We start from the raw sequence: 20,957 nt of genomic DNA on the forward strand, positions 1-20,957 counted from the left end.
AGCTGCAGCCTACAGACACTACAGGCCTGGTGTTACTTGCATCTGCCTAAGTATAAATGGACTAGCGTTACCAACCCAAGTCTGATAAAAGAAGAATATACTGTAGCAGCACTCACTGTTGTATCTCATGATGTGCTTGAGGGAGGCAAGGTCTTTAACCCTGGCCTGGTCCCTGGGGAAGATCTTGGCTCATGGACAGAGATCGTAGGAGAGGTCCTCCCCATGCTTCCTCCACATCACCCCATAGCCACTCAGGTTGTAGATGTCTTCATGGAAGGACACGTTGTAGGATGGTTAGTAGTCTGGTGGAGGGACCAGGGGATAGGCAATAATAATGTAGAAAGGGTGACGTAGGGACATATCAGATGCTGAAAGACAGATTGATTAATTGACTGATTTATTCATTTATAAGTGTCATACAACTATTGGTACCCAGCTGATATGGGCTTATAGGACACTATTATTTCTTGAAGTAATATGCACACAAAACAAAATGTTATTTTACAATATAAATGCATAGATAGAATCATGGCAAGTACAGCTGCCATTTAATCACATTATACAAACAATACATTTCTCCTACTCCCCAGGCTTAGAAATTAAATTGAGCAAGATATCAGTTTGCCATTCATATAATTAAATTTGGGGGAAGCATATGAAGTTCATTCCAATAACATTGTATTAATCCCAGAGGGTCAATTAGCATGGAATAAAACCCATCAGATACCACCAGTTCAGCTTTATATAATTCAAAGGACTGACATGACTGTATTTTACTCTGTCGCAGGGCCTGTGTCTGGTCAGAGTGTAACGTCAGCCCTGGTATCTACTCCAACACTGTCCGAGCCCCGAACCTTATATTCCCTACCAACGACACCCTGCTCAGGTCAAACACTGGTTGTTATAGGTTCCTGGGGAGGGAGGGAGTGGGGGAGGGCAGGAGGGAAAATGTAATTGTGTTATTAGTTGTGGTAACTTGGTTTGTTGTTTATTATCTACTGGTTATTACAAGTCCTTGAAAGACAGGAGAAACTAGTCACCTCCTTAAATACAGCATGTAATGGCATGGCACTGTGGGGAACACATGCACTACACTGGAGCATGTGGATACCCATAAAAAGTCAAAAGAGGGTATTTTGAATTAGGCACTGATGAGTAGAGTTCGCACATATATGATCATGTGCACATCTCAGGTGTCAGTCAGAGTGTACTTTCTGGTTATTTTAGGTTCCAGAGACAGAGAGGCTATGGCCAGTCAGTCCCCTCAGTGAGAACCGGCTGGACTGTTCCTCCTAAGCAATAGGTTATGTTGTCTCCTGCTGCAGTGGCTCTATTAACAGAGACCGATTACAGTACAGCACAGAGAACATGACAGCTCTGTCATCTGTGGTCAGGGCCTTAGGCGATACATCACAAATCTGGTCAGTACCGTACTCTACCATTTATCATACTATGCAGCAATCAATTCAAGACAAACTATTTAGAGTTATTACACAGAAATAATGTAATCATTAACATGTACAGTAGCACACAAATCACAAGAGCTATCCCCACACCTCACCACACCACACCTAAATACAAGCTCATAGGTTATTCATGCATGTACAGGTTGTACATGAGGGAAGAAGAGGGCATGGAGGGGTAGGGGAGGGGAGAGGACATGTGGTCGTAATATAGCCTACCATCCCTTGCACCATAGTGTAGGGAGAAGAGAAGGTGGGCTAATGGCAAAGACATATGTGGGGTGTAACATTCCTAGCACCACATTGGAATTAAACATGTCATTACAATGTAGAAGGTTTCAGTCCCAAAGAGACTGTGGTAAGCCTGTGCACAGGCTTAGGAAAAGAGGGATTCAATTCCTAGCACCCGGAGTGTATTTTAGTCCTATTTAATGTAGCGGGTTTCTGCACTGAGAGTGAGATAACATTCCCTGCTTAGCTCTAAAAATAGCACTTTTAAGCCACTTCAGTTTTAATGGTGGTGGGGCCTGAAAGAGAATTTGTATGACAAGGAACAGGGATGATGGCAAATCTTCGATAACGACATCACTTAACCTCCTTGACTTGAAAATGAGAAACCAGGCTACCAGTTTATGCACCTTCCGGTGCAGTTGCATATACACTTAACAAAAATATAAATGCAACATGTAAAGTGTTGGCCCCATGTTTCATGTGCTGAAATAAAAGACCCTAGAAATGCTCCATATGCACAAAAAGCTTATTTCTCTCAAATTTTGTGCACAAATTTGTTCCCTGTTACTGAAAATGTCTCCTTTGCCAAAATAATCCATCCACCTAACAGGTGGGACATATCAAAATGCTGATTAAACAGCATGATCATTACATAGGTCCACCTTGTGCTGAGGACAATAAAAGGACACTAAAATGTGCAGTTTTGTTACACAACACAATGCCACAGATGTCTCTAGTTTTGAGGGAGCGTGCAATTGGCATGCTGACTGCAGGAATGTCCACCAGAGCTGTTCCCAGACCATGTGTATGGTGTTGTGTGAGTGAGCGGTTTGCTGAGGTCAACGTTGTGAACAGAGTGCCCCATGATAGCGTGGGGTTATCGTATGGGTAGGCATAAGCTATGGAAAACGAACACAATTGCATTTTATCAATGGCAATTTGAATGCACCGTGACGAGTTCCTGTCTGGCATTGTCGTGCCATTCATCTGCCGCCATCACCTCATGTTTCAGCATGATAATGCAGGGCCCCCTATCTTCAAGGATCTGTACACAATTCCTGGAAGCTGAATATGTCCCAGTTGTTCCATGGTCATAATAGTTACCAGAAGTCACCCATTGAGCACGTTTGGGATGCTCTGGATCAATGGGTACGACAGCGTGTTCTAGTTTCCGCCAATATCTAGCAACTTCGCACTTCGTCATGCTGAAAGACCTAGCCACGTTTCATCTTCAATGCCCTTGCTGATGGTAGGCTTTGTTACTTTGGTCCCAGCTCTCTGCAGGTCATTCACTAGGTCCCCCCGTGTGGTTCTGCGAATAAAGGGCAGAGCGGGTCGGTTAGATACATACAGGACCTGAGTTGGTTCAGAGTTTGTTTTGATATTTCAACCTGCATGTCCTGATCCCGTCTGGTGTGGGTGGACAAAATCAACATGTACACGTGGATTCATGCGTGCATGTGGTCTGTTCAGCATGTTACACCGTACCCAAACCGGCTGTGCGAGATGGGAGAGGCAGGATTTGCACCTCGTACAGCGTCACAAATAGAACTGACTTCTATTTTATCGCTTGCAAAGCAGACGCTCCTTGGCGCGCGCGAGCAGTGTGGGTGCAATGATTGAATAACTTGTGTACATTTATTTTGCCATGAGCGGCATGGTCAGCAATGAGGCTACATGAGATTGATCCTTTGTAGGATGACTTTGGCTACACATTTCCAACTATAATCCTTGTAAATATGATAAGATTCATAATGTGTGTGTATATATATATATATATCAATGTATATATATATATCAATGTATAAAGTGTATATATATATATATATATATCAATGTACGTTTTTAAGCTATTTGCTATGTTGATAATAAACATTGTATTTAATTGTTGACAAGGCTTTGAACAATTCAATGGACAAAAATGATTCACCCCAGATGGGACTCGAACCCACAATCCCTGGCTTAGGAGGCCAGTGCCTTATCCATTAGGCCACTGGGGCTAGTTGTGAAATGGGCGGGGTTAGGCCTTTATCAAATTAATATTCCTGATAACCACGGGAAATGTAGTAACAGTGATGGGAACGACTTTTTGTATCGGATGATAAATCTGTTAAATCGAGTAATGAATGATACACAGCAAACTATTTATCGAGGAAAATAGTTAGATCGAAGCTTTCTGTGAACAACCACAAAGTGACGCTATCACCATGGTGATACATTCACATTGACAGACTATTCCACTTAAACTCAACAGCAGGGGTATTGATCAAGTTTTTACATTATTACAAGGATCAAACCGAGACTTTGTCATATTATATAGAATCGAATTGTATGTAGTTAAAGTAAACAATCATAACATTGTAACATTATTTGATATCATCCAACTCAAATGCTGTGCTGCCATTTGTAGATTCTTCCATTATTACCCGGTTGGGGCAAAATGGATCTTGCGCAGTAACCTGCATGTGTGTAAAAAGCAGGTAAAAATAACCTAGCTGGGCGAAAAAGAGAAGGGAAGCCTCTGCTAACCAATTATAAGGAATAAGGTAAATATTAGCGCTGTACAGTAGCAGATTAAGCTAGCTACTTCATCAAAACAGCAAAGATAGTGGTGTAACGTTAGCTGTTGGTAGCCTTGGCTAGCTGGCAATGCTATTAGTCCTAGCTATCGCGTTGCGTAGCTAGTTAACGCTACTTGATTATTTCTAAAGCTGCAAAGTAAAAAGTTATGAATCCAACATTAAACTTCCACAAACTCTGTTTGTCTCACTTCAGAGCTATCTATAACGCCGCTGATTAAGAAGATGCCGTTTTTTGGAAACACCTTCAGTCCAAAGAAAACCCCTCCTCGCAAGTCTGTTTCTCTCTCCAATCTGCACACGGTGAGTTGATCAAATTCCCCTGTAATCCGCAAACACACTCTTGTGTACCAGCGCAGGGTTTCCCACACTTGGTCCTGGGCTGGGGCCACCCCTGGGTGCACGTTTAGTTTTTTGCAATAGCTTTATACAGCTGATTCAAATAATCAAAGCTGGATGATAAATTGGTTATTTGAATCAACTATGGGGGGAGGGTCTGAGTTTAGGAAACCCTGCTATAGAGTATTACACCACAGTATGTGTCATAATACCCATAACATAGCGATCAAATACGGAAATGGTTCCAATCGTTTTTCCACCATTCAGTTTTCCCATAGGACATTTTTAGAAACATTTAGAATAAGGACTTAAGTGAAATAAGTGACTTAACAATATATTCGGCTGTATTTACCCCCTCAAATCTGAGAGTAAATGGACTTGAATATAAAAGTAACTTTGTCCGAGAAAGATTGACACGGTTATCAAAACCTCATGCCAGGGTAAGCCTACATGAGAAACAGCCCTTTATTTTAAGTGTTTCTAAAATCCCCTATGGGGAAAAATGAAAGGTGCAAAAACGATTGGATCCATTTCCCTGTTTGATCGATAGATTGTCTAAGTATTATGACACCTCCACTGTGGAGCTCTATGTGCATCTGTTGTTGGTTATCTGAAGTTAGTCTGTGTAATCACCCTGTTGTTGGGTCATTTGTTGGGTCTAGTTGGATCGGTCTACGAGGGAAATAGAGTTGGGTCTTGAATATGGAGCCCCTGTAATGAACATCGGGGGGCAGAGCTTGAAATTTGAAGAGGGACAATGGATTGCAGGTAACTGATCTTCACTTAAATGCAGTAGAAAACTGCACTGTCTGCACTGCTACTGTAAGAAGTCTGATCTATCTGATCCCCACTGATCCTTTTTGTTTTTCTTCATGTATTTTGTTTCTTGCCCCCAGAGTCTGGAGGGAATGCATCAGGGAAGGAGGTGCAGAGACTAAAAAAGAGGAACTTACAGCTTGAAGAGGAGAACAACTTACTGAGGCTGAAGATTGACCTCCTGTTGGACATGGTGAGTTATCATCAGCCATACAGTTGCAGGTTGAATAAGGGACTCCTTTTTTATCCTCAGTCACTATTCACGTCATAAACAAGTACAACAGACAAGTTGGGGGTTAACAACTGCCCTTTACTGTCTGCGCCCATACACCATAGCCCAGATTTACTTAGTTATTACTTTTTTTAAACCTAATTGGTAGTAGTTACAGTCTTGTCTCATCGCTGCTACTCCCGTACGGACTTAGGAGAGGTGAAGGTCGAGAGCCATGCGTCCTCCGAAACACAACCCAACCCAACCTATCCGCACTGCTTCTTGACACAATGCACATCCAACCCGGAAGCCAGCCGCACAAATGTGTCAGAGGAAACACTGTACACCTGGCGACCCGGCCCGCCACAGGAGTTGCTAGTGCGCGATAAGACAAGGATATCCCTGCCGGCCTAACCCGGACGACGCTGGGCCAATTGTGCATCGCCTCGTGGGCCTCCCGGTCGCGGCCGACAGAGCCTGGGCTCGAACCAAGAATCTGGTGGCGCAGCTAGCACTGCGCCACCCAGGAGGCCACTTGGTTATTACTTAAACATAGTTGGCTTACATTGTTGTTTTGATTAATGCTTGAACAGTCGCTAAGATATTTGTTTGTGATTGTTTGCAAAATACCTATTTGGATGCAGCATTCTATGTTAGAATGTGAACACTCATTGAAATAGGCTGTAGCAAAGCTAGCCAAAGAGCCATTTTACTGGTTGAAGTGTTTTTTTAAGTACACTGAACAAAAATCTAAATGCAACATGTAAAGTGTTCGTCCAATGCAGGGCCTAACATTTTGGCATTGGCGGGTAAAGATGTCTATTTCACCAGCCACGATTGGAGGGTGGTCAAATCAAATCACCCTGAGCCCGTCTACTTTGTTGTCCAGGGACCGAACATTGGCGAGTAATATAATCGGAAACGGTGGATGGTGTGCATGCCTCTTGAGTCGGACTAGAAGTCCAGTCCGAATACCTTTTCTCCGCCGGTGACGTCTTGGAGCAGCTAAAGGGATAAGTTCAATTGGGGGGTATGAACAAAGAATCCAATTTGGGAAAGTCGTATTTCTGGTCGGAATGCTGGTGAATTACCGCCTCTGATATCCAAAAGATCTTTCCAGCTGTATTTAATAACGCAAAAAAACGTTCTGGGCTAATTATGTAGATATATATATATATATATATATATAATTAAAGTCTACTGAAGTGAGACTTTTTTGGCTATTTACATTGTTCTGTTCACAAGCTAGGTTGTTTTTCCATGTTAGAGTTTAAACTGTTGGGAAGAGAAGACCATGCTTCTACTAGGTAGATTCAATCTCACCGGCACAAAAATGAAGTCAAGTTAGCACGGTAACCCTTAAAGGGACTGGTGAACATTTGTCTCATCCGTGATATTTTGGTTAAGACTCACAAAACATGAAATTAAACAAAATACCACACTACTTCTTACTAGTAATACATTTGTTTTAGAAACATTACAAAGCATGCTCATCTGTTTTTTTTGTGTTGGTGTAATTTTAGCAGAACAAAAATATTTGGGCTGGTAAAAAAACCTGAGTGGCTGAGATTTGTTTTTTAATCTACTTGCCACAGTGGCTGGTGGACCAAAAATGACATTTTATGCCCTGGTCCAATGTGCTGAAATAAAAGATCCCAGAAATGGTCCATACACACAAAAAGCTTATTTCTCTCAAATTTGGTGCACAAATTTGTTTATATTTGTGTTTGTGAGCATTTCTCCTTTGTCAAGATAATCCATCCACCTGACAGGTGTGATCATTGGTGTGCAAGTGTGTAGAGTCACCCACTCACATGCAAGCTGCTGCTACTCTGTTTATCTTATATCCTGATGCCTAGTCATCTTAGCCCTATACATATCTACCTCCATCACACCAGCATCCCTGCACATTGTAAATATGGTATTGAAACTGACCCTGTATTTAGTATGCTTGCTTACTTGTTGTGTGTTTCATATTTATTTTTTTATTTCTAGTAATACATTGTTATTGCATTGTTGGGTTTTGAGTTTGCAAGGAAGGCATTTCACTGTACTTGTGCATGTGATATTGAAACTTAAGACATCTGTGGCATTGTGCTGTGTGACAAAACGGCACATTTTAGTGGCCTTTTGTTCCAAGCACAAGGTGCATCTGTGTAATGATCACGTTGTTTAATTGGCTTCTTTGACAGTCCATCTACCTGACAGGTGTGGCATATCTTGGCAAAGATTCAGCGCCTCAGTACAAGTAGGCATAGTGGAGCTCCGTGGCCTGGTATGAATGGACGGCGCCTCTGACGAGTAACCAGCTATATCCTTATTTAGTTTGTGGGCAGTTAGACATTGATGGGGGCACAGTTAAGTAGCTTACAATGCGTAGACCTATATTTAAATCATACCTGGCTTGCAAATCTTTAGAAATGGTAGGAGCAATTGTAAATTGGCACTCCACGTGAAAAAGGTTACTGACCCCCTGCTATAAACTACTGTATATGAAGCCACCCTTGTGGCTTCCGGTCTGCATTATTCACCAGGGAAGAGAAACATTTTGTGAATGTTGATACAACGCTTCAATAAGGCAGCTCAGACAATATTCATTGTAACAGTATCCAACGAGGGGGCGGCTCGCTCAGATTTTTCCACCTGCCAGCTAGTCTGATAGTGCAACTACTGCGTAGGCAACACAATATCTGGGTGCTGATTTACATATTTTTAAACTGCCATAAATCCACACTACAGCTAAATAACTTAGCAATGTTTAATGATCTTGCCAGCTGGATTGATCTGTAAGAATATCACATTTTAATTTAGAAAGATGGATGACCAAGAATGAGAATATGTACATAAGTATATGGATGAGCGATGGCCGAGCGGCATAGGCAAGGTGCAATAGATGGTATAAATGCAGTATATACATGTGATATGAGTAATGTAAGTTATGTAAACATTATTAAAGTGGCATTATTTAGAGTGCATTGTATAAAGTAACTAGTGATCCGTTTATTAAAGTGGCCAGTGATTGGGTCTCAAAATAGGCAGCATCCTCTCTGAGTTAGTGATGGCTGTTTAGCAGTCTGATGGCCTTGAGATAGAAGCTGTTTTTCAATCTCTCTGTCCCAGCTTTGATGCACCTGTACTGACCTCGCCTTCTGGATGGTAGTGGTGTGAACAGGCAGTGGCTTAGGTGGTTGATGTCCTTGATGATCCTTTTGGCCTTCCTGTGACATCGGGTGCTGTAGGTGTCATGGAGGGCAGGTAGTTTGCCCCAGGTGATGCATGCAGACCGCACCACCCTCTGGAGAGCCTTGCGGTTGAGGGCGGTGCATTCGCCGTACCAGGCTGTGATACAGCCCGACAGGATGCTCTCGATTGCGCATCTGTAAAAGTTTGTCAGTGTTTTGGGTGACCGTGCATGTCAGCGCAAAAACCAAGCCATGAGGTTGAAGGAATAGTCCGTATTTGTAATACACGTGCAAAAATTTCTATTAACCTGTTTTCGCGTTCTTATTATGGGGTATTGTGTATAGAGTGAGGGGAAAATATTTTAAATAATTTTTAGAATGTTGTAATGTAATAAAATGTGGAAAAGTCAAGGGGTCTGAATACTTTTTGAATGCACTGTACATGGTAAGCTGTAAGTGGCGCTTCACTTTTTAGTATGGAAAACTTTGACAATATTCACAACATATTTAAATTACAATCTTTATGGAATAGAAATCTAATTTCATAAATTACATGTGGAAATATGAATTTGAGTGATGGTTAGCAAGCCAGCAGCAGATGAAACAAAAAATGAATTCTCTCCTCGCTCTCCCTGGTTTTAGCTTCACATCTAGCTGACTAGGTTTAGGATATTTACTAGCCCATACCAGTGTCAAACTTAGCTGTGTTATCGACATATTGCAGTACACTAACAAAATCTAGCTCACTTATTTTGCTAGCGGAAAACAAATGGCCACAAATTAGCAAACTAATGTTAGCAGCTGCCTCTTCAACAAGAAGTAACCGTGACAACATTAATCCTCAAATTTAAATTTAAAAAAACTTTCCCAATGAGCACAATCCACCCCTCCAGAGAAGGCATGGATGGCTCTGGGGCATCTCCAAAATGTCATTTAGGATGAACCCACAATCGGCAGGCTTTATAGAAAACTCCCCTATAGCCACAAAATGGCCAAATTATCGCAACGTGCAGCCTCCACAATCACCAACACTACTCTTTCCCATAGTACAAGGCAAACTATAGTATGACAGCATCAGCAGTTAGTGACCAACAGCTGGCAGACATGTCTACATTTGTTTAGTTTTTATCTTGGCTAAGATTGCACCGACAGGGCGCCTCGAGCTCCGATGAAACATTGCAGGAGCTCGAAGCCTAAGATTTTCACTGTACCTGTTACGGTTTTCTTCCGTCGAAGGAGAGTCGGACCAAAATGCAGCGTGGTTAATAATATACATCTTTAATGAATACGAATGAAACAACAACAACAACGAAACCCGGGCTACCTAAATATGCTTCCCAATCAGAGACAACGATAATCACCTGACTCTGATTGAGAACCGCCTCAGGCAGCCATAGACTTTCCTAGACAACCCTACTCAGCCACAATCCCAATACCTACTAAAACCCCAATACAAAAACACACCACAAAATAAACCCATGTCACACCCTGGCCTGACCAAATAAATAAAGAAAACACAAAATACTAAGACCAAGGCGTGACAGAACGCCTAATAACCCTCACCAAGGACCCCACTGGACTGGGGGGCAGCTCGGGACTGATGTGGAAGCTCGGGACTGATGTGGAAGCCCGGCACTGAGAGAAAGCCCGGCACTGAGAGAAAGCCCGGCACTGAGAGAAAGCCCGGCACTGAGGGGAAGCCCGGCACTGAGGGGAAGCCCGGCACTGAGAGGAAGCTCAGGCAGGTAGTAGGCTCTGGCAGATCCTGGCTAGCTGGTGGTTCTGGCAGATCCTGGCTGACTGGCGAATCCTGGCTGACTGGCGGATCTGGAAGATCCTGGCTGACTGGCGGATCTGGAAGATCCTGGCTGACTGGCGGATCTGGAAGATCCTGGCTGACTGGCGGATCTGGAAGATCCTGGCGGATCTGGAAGATCATGGCAGACTGGCGGATCTGGAAGATCATGGCAGACTGGCGGATCTGGCTGCTCTGGCTGCTCCATGCAGACTGACAGCTCTGGCTGATCTATGCAGACTGGCAGCTCTGGCTGATCTATGCAGACTGGCAGCTCTGGCTGATCTATGCAGACTGGCAGCTCTGGCTGCTCCATGCAGACTGGCAGCTCTGGCTGCTCCATGCAGACTGGCAGCTCTGGCTGCTCCATGCAGACTGGCAGCTCTGGCTGCTCCATGCAGACTGGCGGCTCTGGCTGCTCCATGCAGACTGGCGGCTCTGGCTGCTCCATGCAGACTGGCGGCTCTGGCTGCTCCATGCAGACTGGCGGCTCTGGCTGCTCCATGCAGACTGGCGGCTCTGGCTGCTCCATGCAGACTGGCGGCTCTGGCTGCTCCATGCAGACTGGCGGCTCTGGCTGCTCCATGCAGACTGGCAGCTCTGGCTGCTCCATGCAGCTCTGGCTGCTCCATGCAGCTCTGGCTGCTCCATGCAGACTAGCAGCTCTGGCTGCTCCATGCAGACTAGCAGCTCTGGCTGATCCATGCAGACTGGCAGCTCTGGCTGATCCATGCAGACTGGCAGCTCTGGCTGATCCATGCAGACTGGCAGGTCTGGCTGCTCCATGCAGACTGGCAGCTCTGGCTGCTCTGGCTGCTCCATGCAGACTGGCTGCTCTGGCTGCTCCATGCAGACTGGCAGCTCTGGCTGCTCCATGCAGACTGGCAGCTCTGGCTGCTCCATGCAGACTGGCAGCTCTGGCTGCTCCATGCAGACTGGCAGCTCTGGCTGCTCCATGCAGACTGGCAGCTCTGGCTGCTCCATGCAGACTGGCAGCTCTGGCTGCTCCATGCAGACTGGCAGCTCTGGCTGCTCCATGCAGACTGGCAGCTCTGGCTGCTCCATGCAGACTGGCAGCTCTGGCTGCTCCATGCAGACTGGCAGCTCTGGCTGCTCCATGCAGACTGGCAGCTCTGGCTGCGCTGAACAGGCGGGAGACTCCGGCAGCGCTGGAGAGGAGGAAGGCTCTGGCAGCGCTGAACAGGCGAGGCGCACTGAAGGCCTGGTGCGTGGTACTGGCACTGGTGCTACTGGGCCGAGGACACGCACAGGAAGCCTGGTGCGGGGAGCTGCCACCGGAGGACTGGTGTGTGAAGGTGGCACAGGATGGACCGGACCGTGAAGGTGTACTGGAGAGCCTGAGAGCAGGACTGGCACAGGACGTGCAAGGCTAGGTAGGTACACAGGAGGCCTAATGCGTGAGGCTGGCACACTCTTCACCAGCCGACTAACACGCACCTCAGGACGAGTATGGACCCAGGTGCCATCAAATCCCCGACACGCTCCGTCGGGCGAATATCGTATCTAAAGCACCAAACTAGCAACTCCCTCATAACTCTCTCCTCCACTTTCCCCATTAACTCCTTCACAGTCTCTGCTTCACTCACCTCCAACACCGGCTCTGGTTCTGGTCTCCTCCTTGGCTCCTCACGATAAACAGGGGGAGTTGGCTCAGGTCTGAACCCTGACTCTGCCACACTCTCCCAGCGCCCCCAATATATTTATGGGGCTGACTCGCGGGCTTCCATCCGCGTCGCCGTGCTGCCTCTTCATACCAGCGCCTCTCCGCTTTCGCCGCCTCCAGTTCTTCTTTGGGGCGGCGATATTCTCCAGGCTGTGCCCAGGGTCCTTTTCCGTCCAATATCTCCTCCCAAGTCCAGAAGTCCTGTGATCGCTGCTCCTCACGATAAACAGGGGGAGTTGGCTCAGGTCTGAACCCTGACTCTGCCACACTCTCCCTGAGCCCCCCCCAAGAAATTTTTGGGGCTGACTCTCGGGCTTCCTTCTGCGCCGCCGTGCTTTTCTCCAACTCCATTCTCCTATAGCCCTCCTCGCACTGCTCCAACGAATCCCAGGCGGGCTCCGGCACTCTCTCTGGGTCGACCGCCCACCTGTCTATTTCCTCCCAAGTCGTATAATCCAACCTTGGTTGCTCCTGCTGCCGCTGCCTTTCACCACGCTGCTTGGTCCTGGTGTGGTGGGTGATTCTGTTTTCTTCCGTCGAAGGAGAGTCGGACCAAAATGCAGCGTGGTTAATAATATACATCTTTAATGAATTTGAATAGTAATTATTACGTCAATAACAAACGGAACGTGAAAACCTATACAGCCTATTTTTGTATTTATTTTTATTAAAAATAATTTTACCTTCAATACCATTCATTCTTTACAACTCATAATTTTCATACATACTCCAACAATGGTATTTTAATTTAACTAAACAAAACAAAAACCCCAAACAAAACCTCAGGGGAGCATCTTCCCTCCCCGTCACCCTACAAACTACCTTTCCCTATCTCCCCGTCCCTAATCTATCCCCTTACAAATCTAAATGACACCCAGCCCTAAACCCCCCTTCCACCTCTCCCGAGCAGCATGCTGCCCCCACTTCCTCTCCTCCCTCTTCATACTCTCCCTCAAATCTCCTTCCACCCTCCTCACTATCCCTTCCACCACCATGTTCTGCCTGGCTTCCCACAGCCCCCTTTTTAAAGAGACTCATGAGAAGCCAGAGCAGAAACCTGTCCCTATCCGTCCCTCTCGCTCTCCCTACACCTCTCTCTAACCTGGCCCACGTCAATACAAAATCCCCCCTTACCAAACCTAACAACATCCATGCCCTAGCCCATACTACTCCGGCAAAGGCACAGTCCCAAAAGACATGGCGCACAGTCTCCTCCCTGACACAAGAGGATCTTGGACAGGTGGGGGATTGCACCAAATTATACCGGTACATGATGGAACGTACCCGCAAGCACTTATGAAGGCTCAACCAATTCAGGTCCTTGAGCCTGTTGTCCAGACCCCGCGCCTGCACTCCCTCCCAGACCACTTCCGAGATGCCCACTACAGGCGCCGGACTCCCTGCCTTTCTGACCTCCTCGTACAGGTGCCTGTGATCTAAACCTACTCGGGCAACTTCAACCTCAGGGTGTGCACGCAGCCACTTGGCCGCATGACCAAAGTGCCACGGCAGCTGTTCCGCCCGAGGACCCGTGTTAGACCACACCATTACGCTTCTCGCCTGATACGAGAAGAACACCCGCAGGAGGTAACCGGACGGGTGTATCACTGGATGAGCAAGCTCCGTTAACAAGAAAGAAACAAAAATTGCATCCAGCTTGAGGGGGAAATGTGGTACCCCCCTACCTCCCTCCCCGATGGGACAGAGCATGCGTGCCCTGGCGACCCACTCGCACTTGCCACTCCACATGAACTGAAACACAAGCCTCACTAGAGGCCTCCTCAGACAAGCCGGCAATGGGTAGATGTACGCCAAATACAAAAGAGACGGCAACACATCCACCTTTAGGACCAGGACTTTGCCCATAAAAGACAAATACCTAGCCTTCCACATTGCTAGCTTCCTCTGTACCACTGCGATACGCATGTTCCAGTTTAGCGTCGCTGAGCCGGAGGTCTCAAAATGGACCCCGAGAATCCTCAGGGCCCCCTCACAGAGAGAGAACCCCCCGGGCACATCCGTTCTACCGCGCCATCTTCCGAAAAACTTGACGGAAGACTTTGCATGGTTCAGAACCGCTCCCGACGCTCTGGTGAAATCCCCAAAGATGGCAAGGGACCTTGTCAGGCACGAGTCCTTGCACAGCAGCAAGGAAGTGTCGTTGGCGTACTGCGTCATCTTAACACGCAGCCCACCACTTCCAGGGATCAACAAGCCTTCCACCCCTGTGTCTGCCCTAATGGCAGCCCCCAGAGGCTCCATGTACAGAACGAAGAGGAGAGCCGAGAGTGGGCACCCCTGCCTGACCCCAGACGAGAGGTCAAAAACGTCACCCAAGTGACTATTTACACTAACTCGGCACCCCGCTCCGACATATAATGTACGAATCCATCCTATGAACTTCTCCCCAAATCCTAATCGACCTAACACTCTGAATAAAAAGGATCTATTCACGCGATCAAAGGCTTTCGCCTGATCTAGCGCTGCTACCATTAAAGGCAGTCCTCTATCTTCAACCCAAGCGATGGAGTCCCTGATTAACTGTAGGTTCCATCTAATAGAGCGGCCCTCTACCCCGCACGTCTGATCCTCATGGACGACGTAGGGAAGGGCTGTGCGCAACCGGTCTGCTAAAACCTTTGCAAGTAGCTTGTAATCTCACACAGCATGGTCAACGGCCGCCAGTTGCCAAGGTCTGTTACTTCCCCCTTCTTATATAAAAGTGACAGCACACCAACAGCCATTGATCCCCCCGGGACCCCCGTCTCAAGGATGGCCTTCAAGACTTCAAGGACCACTGGTCCAAGTATACCCCAAAACTTGAGAGAAAACCGGCAGCCCATCCATCACAGGCACCTTCCCTTTTCCCATCCTCCTAAGAGCGCTCTCAACCTCTTCTAGTGAGATCTGGGCCTCCATCACTTCTCTAATGTCCTCCGGCAACCGCCTGGACAAGTGTTCTAAAAACACATTTCCCTGCTCTACATCTATTTCCCTGTCCTTAAATAAACCTTGGAAATGATCAGTTGTCACCCTGACCATATCCTCTGGTTCTCTAACTATACTACCATTTTCTTCCCTAACGCCATGCATTACCTTCCTACTCTGTCTGGCCCTAACCGACTTAAAGAACATAGCAGAACAAGTCTCATTGTGTTCTAGAAAGCCACTATGCGCACGCTCCAGGAAAGCTCAAGCCTTCCGCTCCTGCAATTCCCTGAGCTGCGCCTTTAGGGTAGCGGATCTCTCCCAGTCAAACGACCCGCCGAGGTTGCCTGCCTCGTACTCGAGTTCAATTAACCTTTGGGTACAATCCACCTCCCTCCTCTCCTCCCTTTTTTTCCCTCTTGCAATACCCTATTATAAAAGCCCTAATCCTCACCTTAACTAATTCCCACCACTCTAACACCCCCTCGCACATGGACCGGAGGCCTTCAAGCCTCCAAAAGAAACCATAAAACCCATCAACAAAAGCCTGCTCCTCCAGCACATCCCAATCTAACTTCCAGTACCCCCTACCAAAGAGGCAGACTGGTGACCCCACCTGCAGGAGCACCCCGTCGTGATCCGAAAAGAAAACCGGCAACAGCCGCCCAGACAACTTACCCAAAGACCTGGGTACAAAAATATAGTCGAGCCTCCGCTCAACCCCCCTGGAGTTGCGCCATGTAGGACCGGCCATTTTCGGAGTAGTGTGCAGACCACCATCAACCAGACCATGGCAAGCCATTAGCCCGGTAATGGCGCCTGCACTGCTATCCCCCTATTCCTAAATCTGTATTAAAATCCCCCTATCACTAATTTCCTATTTGTGACACACAGGGCGTCAGACAGTCCACCATCTCCCTCCTGTCTGCCACCACCTGTGGCCCATACACCACCACTAATCTAAATTTACAATCCCTTATCGTGACATCCACCCCTATAACCCTCCCCTGCATTACCACAAAAGAATCCTCCACTTTTACCTCCCTGTGCCCACACAAAATCCCTACCCCGATGAGTGCACCCCCAATACCCCAAACCGACTCCCCTTGTCCCACTCCCTCTTAAACCTACTAACATCCCCTCCATCCCTCAGGTGAACCTCCTGTAAAAAACAAAAATCAAACCCCACACCTTCCAAATACCTAAAAACCGCCCTCCTCTTAACAAAATCCCTTAAACCCCTTACATTTAAAGTAACAAAAGTAAAATTAGACCCCATGAAAGAATAAAATAAAAACATGTAATACACTCATTCTAAACCCAGACAGAAAAACAGGAGACTCACCCGATGCTCCCCTGCTCCATATCTACCGGTGAAAACACCATCCGTACTCCCGACATCCCCCTCTTCCTCCATCTCACCAACCCAGGATGCAGGAATAGTGTTTGGCTCCGGGGTGCCCTGCACCCTGGGTCTACCCCCACACTCCTCCCCCTCCCCAGTGCTGCAGCTGGTTTGGAAAAAAAATCGGGAGGCTGAGTCCCCAAACAAAAACTCCCCACCTCCTCCTGTACCCAGTCCTGAGTCTTGTTAGGTGTGTCCCCACCCAACAGAAGTTGAGGGCCTGGGGAAACCAGCAGCAACCCAGAGGTTTCTCCCACCCCCATCACTCTCTTGACCATCCCCTCCCTCTCACTGTCGGCCAATCGCACCCTCTTCATTCTCTTCTTTGGTGATGGCGGCAGTGGAGAGATACCACCCTCCCCCCCGCCAGCTCCTCCACCATACCCCTCATCTCTTCCACCAGGGCACTTTCCCCCAGTCCACTTGCTCTTCCACCGTCTTCTTCTCCAACACTCCTCCCTCGCTTTCTTCTCTCTCATGCTTCTCCACTCGGTTGCCTTCTTCCGCCGCTTTTCCTGGTTCTCCTACTCCCGTGCCTTCCGTTTCCTTCTCTCTTCCATCCGCCGCTTCTTGCTCCTCCTCCTTCCTTGCGGCCTTCCCCTCTGGACCTGTACTCTGGTCATGAGGCGTGCTTCCTTCCGCTCCTCTTCTTCCCCATCCCCCGCTCCTGCTCCCCACCAGCCGCAGACGCATATGACCTCTGACGAGCCGGGCACCCACGCCACAGGTGTGCAGACGAGCCACACCCGTGGCACGCCTTAGGCTTGTCACAATCCCTCGCCTCGTGTTCCTCAGATCCACAAAATCGGCATTTTCTTGTGCTGCACGAGGCGAATATGTGGCCGTAGGCCATACAGCGCCTGCAAAATGGGGGCTGACGTGCATAAAACAACGTCCCCTGTCAGCCCCTAGGGAGAACATAGCAGGAGGATGGAGGTAGCCACCATGTCCCTTTGGGTCCTCCCTGAGGAGGGCCTGGAAGCCTCTCCTCCCATTCCAAAACCCAAGGGAGTCTTTGAGGTGCCTTGCTGAGGAGACGTTATCCATGTATCTCCCCAGAAAGGCCCTCACCTCTTCATCCTTAACGTATGGGTTGTAAATGTTGACAGTTACAACCCTAAAGTTGTTCTTCGACAGGCTTGTTATTTCATAGTGGCTCATCGGCCTCTCACCTCCCACTGCTCTTGCCTTTCTCAGGATATCATCATGTTTCTCCTCTGTATATAGTGCTACGTCGTATGCTCCCTCCAACGAGTTGCCTTGGAAACAAAACACGTCCTTCACCGTCAGCTTTAGAATCCCCATCAATATTATCCTTCCAAAAGTTTCCCGTCCTAAAGGCTCCAACTCCTTTTCCTTCCAAGCAAACCGAATCGTGTTGGCCAGCCCAATCCCAGGGACCGACCGTGTTGATGGATTTAGCACCATCTCCGCAAGGAGAATGGCGCTCGTTCTTTTCTCTTCCAAAACAATGAAAAAAGAAAAACCAAAGTGACTGAGCCTATCTTGTGACAACAAACACAGAGACCGGAACAATCACCCACAAACACACAGTGAAACCCGGGCTACCTAAATATGCTTCCCAATCAGAGACAACGATAATCACCTGACTCTGATTGAGAACCGCCTCAGGCAGCCATAGACTTTCCTAGACAACCCTACTCAGCCACAATCCCAATACCTACTAAAACCCCAATACAAAAACACACCACAAAATAAACCCATGTCACACCCTGGCCTGACCAAATAAAGAAAGAAAACACAAAATACTAAGACCAAGGCGTGACAGTACCCTGCAATCACATTTACATTTTAGCCATTTAGCAGACACACTTGTCCAGAGCGACTTACAGGAGCAATGATGGTTAAGTGCATTGCTCAAAGGCACGTCGACAGATTGTTCACCTAGTCGTCTTTGGGATTCAAACCAATGACCTTTCAGTTACTGGCTCAACGTTCTTAACCACTAGGCTACCTGCAACCCTGTACATGTGACTATTAAACAATCTGAATCATTGTTATTTAGATTAAAGCTGTGAGCTAAATGCAATATAGCAAGCAAACATTAGCATAGAGGTAGCAAGCTAACTCTTTCACTTACCAGGTTGATTTACATGCTCACTGAAGCCCATGATAATGCTTGGGCGCTGCTGGTGGTGCTGGCTGTTTTGAGATGCTTTAGAAGCCACATTGATGGTAGGGACAGCATCCACTTTGAGAAGCAACTTCTTGCTTCAGCACTCCTTCCATTGTTTATAGCGGTGGAAGTTTTCAGGGATGAAATGTGCCCTGCAGACGGACGAGTAGACGCCCAATTTGCCCGCTACATTATAATAATTGATTAAAGAGTTTAATTTAGTAATGTTTTCTTGGCGTTCTCTAAATTAAAATTATATGTGTTTTTGGCAGTGAGAAATAAGTGCTACACTCCCTTTTAAAATCCTTAAGACTCTATTGATGTACCCGTGCGTCAATCTAATGAACATAATACAAAAATCCCCATCAAAATCTGTTAGTTTGCATTGGATGAGTCTCAATCCACCGCGTCCGCCAATGTCGCCCTTCCACAGCTGGGGTGAAAAGTGGCAGAGCTACAGCAGTGTTTGTCTTTTTTTGCCATTTATGAATGTGTTATTCAATGTGTTTCTTTGGGCTATAGTAGTAAAGTCCAAATTCAATATTTTATCAAATTATAAAAATAAAACAAATTACCTTAGAGTCCTAAAATTCTAAATCCAATAGCTAAAGGATCCATGGTATGACCATCTGAAAACAACTCCATGTGTTAACTTAGTTAAAAATATAAACAACGGCTTAGAATATTAGAGGTTAAGTAACCGATTTCCTTTCCCTTAAGTTGTCAGAAACCACTGCAGAGTCTCACCTGATGGAGAAGGAACTGGAGGAGGTGAAAAATCACAGCCGAAGGAAGAAGTGATGAATAGAAAACTGAAGACGGGTTTCCCAGTGACACTTGAAAAGGAATTAATTAAGGGGATAGATGAGGGATGGTGATGGATGGCAGTGTTAGTGACCAACTGTGCTGTAAAATTAGACTGTTATACGTTATATGGATTTTAAATCGTTGAAGGTATGAGAGTTTAAATGTGCCCTATCCTTTTATAAAAATGAATTTCTTTGATTCATTAATTTTTGTAAGCATTATCGTATCAGTGCGGAACTATTTTAGAATACTATGATTTATATTCAACGTCCTGTGTGTATGGGTTTGGCATTTCTACTTTATTAAAAGGTTTTAACTTTCTGAAATGTAGTTATGTTTTGTTTGCATACATGTCTGTATTAGTATGCAAGTGCCCATACTAATGCAAGCTTAGACCAACGTCTGATGATAAAACTGGCAAGAATGTGAGGGGGGAGGGGGGGGGGCAGAAGGATGCTCTGGATTGTGGAGGTTACAAATTCAACAGGTCTCCATCTTCAAAACTGTATCACTGGATATTTCTACCATCTCTTGGATCCCTGTGCTTTTCTGTCACAGGTCAGGTGAGATTGTTATTACAATGTAACTGCTAGAATGTTGTTACACCAGATGTTGAATGTGAGGAATGTCATTAAAGGTAGGCTATTTAATTCTGTAGCTGAAAAACAAGCTGGTTTCAGTGATCTCAGCAGATTTCTCCAGCAGTTTACTTCATTATAGATACTGCATCCTATTATTCAGCAAAAATTCTTTACTGTAACATTCCTGTAATGTTTTTGCCATGTGTTTAACAATGTCAAATCCAATGTTATTTGTCACATGTGCTGAATACAACAGGGTTAGACCTTAGAGTGAAATGCTTACTTACAAGCCCTTAACCAAAAATGCAGTTAAGAAAAATACCCCCAAAAATAAAACAAATAATTTAAGCGCAGCAGTAAAATAACAATAGCGAGGCTATATTACAGGGGGTACCGATACAAAGTCAATGTGTGGGGGCACCGGTTAGTCGAGGTAATTGAGGTCATTTGTACATGTAGGTAGAGTTATTAAAGTGACTGCATAGATAATAACAGAGAGCAGTAGCGTAAAAGAGGGTACGGGGGACAATGCAAATAGTCTGGGTAGCCATTTGATTAGATGTTCAGGAGGCTTATGGCTTTGGGGTAGAAGCTGTTTAGGTTCCAGAGGTTTCTAGACTTGGTGCTCCGGTACCGCTTGCTGTGCGGTAGCAGAGAGAACAGTCTATGACTAGGGTGGGTGGAGTCTTTGACAATTTCGAGGGCCTTCCTCTGACACCGCCTGGTATAGAAGTCCTGGATGGCAGGAAGCTTGGGCCCCAGTGATGTACTGGGCCGTACACACTACCCTCTAGTGGGA

At 46.4% G+C, this 20,957-nt stretch overlaps 1 protein-coding gene and 1 non-coding gene across 3 annotated transcripts; one reads left to right on the forward strand and one right to left on the reverse strand.

Moving 5' to 3' along the window:
- Positions 1 to 3,621: 3,621 nt before the first annotated feature.
- On the reverse strand, positions 3,622 to 3,694 carry trnar-ccu. The gene has a single exon. It is a non-coding gene; the product is annotated as a tRNA-Arg (tRNA).
- A 415-nt stretch (positions 3,695 to 4,109) lies between these two features.
- cby1 (chibby homolog 1 (Drosophila)) lies at positions 4,110 to 19,898 on the forward strand. Of its 2 annotated transcripts, none has more exons than XM_024387935.2 (5): positions 4,110 to 4,240; positions 4,470 to 4,576; positions 5,275 to 5,380; positions 5,509 to 5,621; positions 19,491 to 19,898. In XM_024387935.2, exons 2-5 carry the CDS (start codon positions 4,499 to 4,501, stop codon positions 19,569 to 19,571), a joined length of 378 nt encoding a protein of 125 aa, XP_024243703.1. In that variant the 5' UTR covers positions 4,110 to 4,240; positions 4,470 to 4,498; the 3' UTR covers positions 19,572 to 19,898. The 2 variants fall into 2 exon arrangements, with proteins under 2 accessions (XP_024243703.1, XP_024243705.1); XM_024387937.2 differs by lacking the exon at positions 19,491 to 19,898 and adding an exon at positions 7,832 to 8,538.
- The last annotated feature ends 1,059 nt before the right edge of the window (positions 19,899 to 20,957 follow it).

This window comes from Oncorhynchus tshawytscha, linkage group LG25 (assembly GCF_018296145.1).
Source record: "Oncorhynchus tshawytscha isolate Ot180627B linkage group LG25, Otsh_v2.0, whole genome shotgun sequence".
NCBI classification, from domain to species: Eukaryota; Metazoa; Chordata; class Actinopteri; order Salmoniformes; family Salmonidae; genus Oncorhynchus; species Oncorhynchus tshawytscha.

Bases quoted from the DNA above. Each gene is read 5' to 3' on its own strand.
- cby1 (XM_024387935.2), top strand. From the start codon at position 4,499: ATGCCGTTTTTTGGAAACACCTTCAGTCCAAAGAAAACCCCTCCTCGC. The intron at 5,381-5,508 runs GTAACTGATCTT...TCTTGCCCCCAG, and splicing joins AGAGGGACAATGGATTGCAG to AGTCTGGAGGGAATGCATCA. The intron at 5,622-19,490 runs GTGAGTTATCAT...CTTTCCCTTAAG, and splicing joins TTGACCTCCTGTTGGACATG to TTGTCAGAAACCACTGCAGA.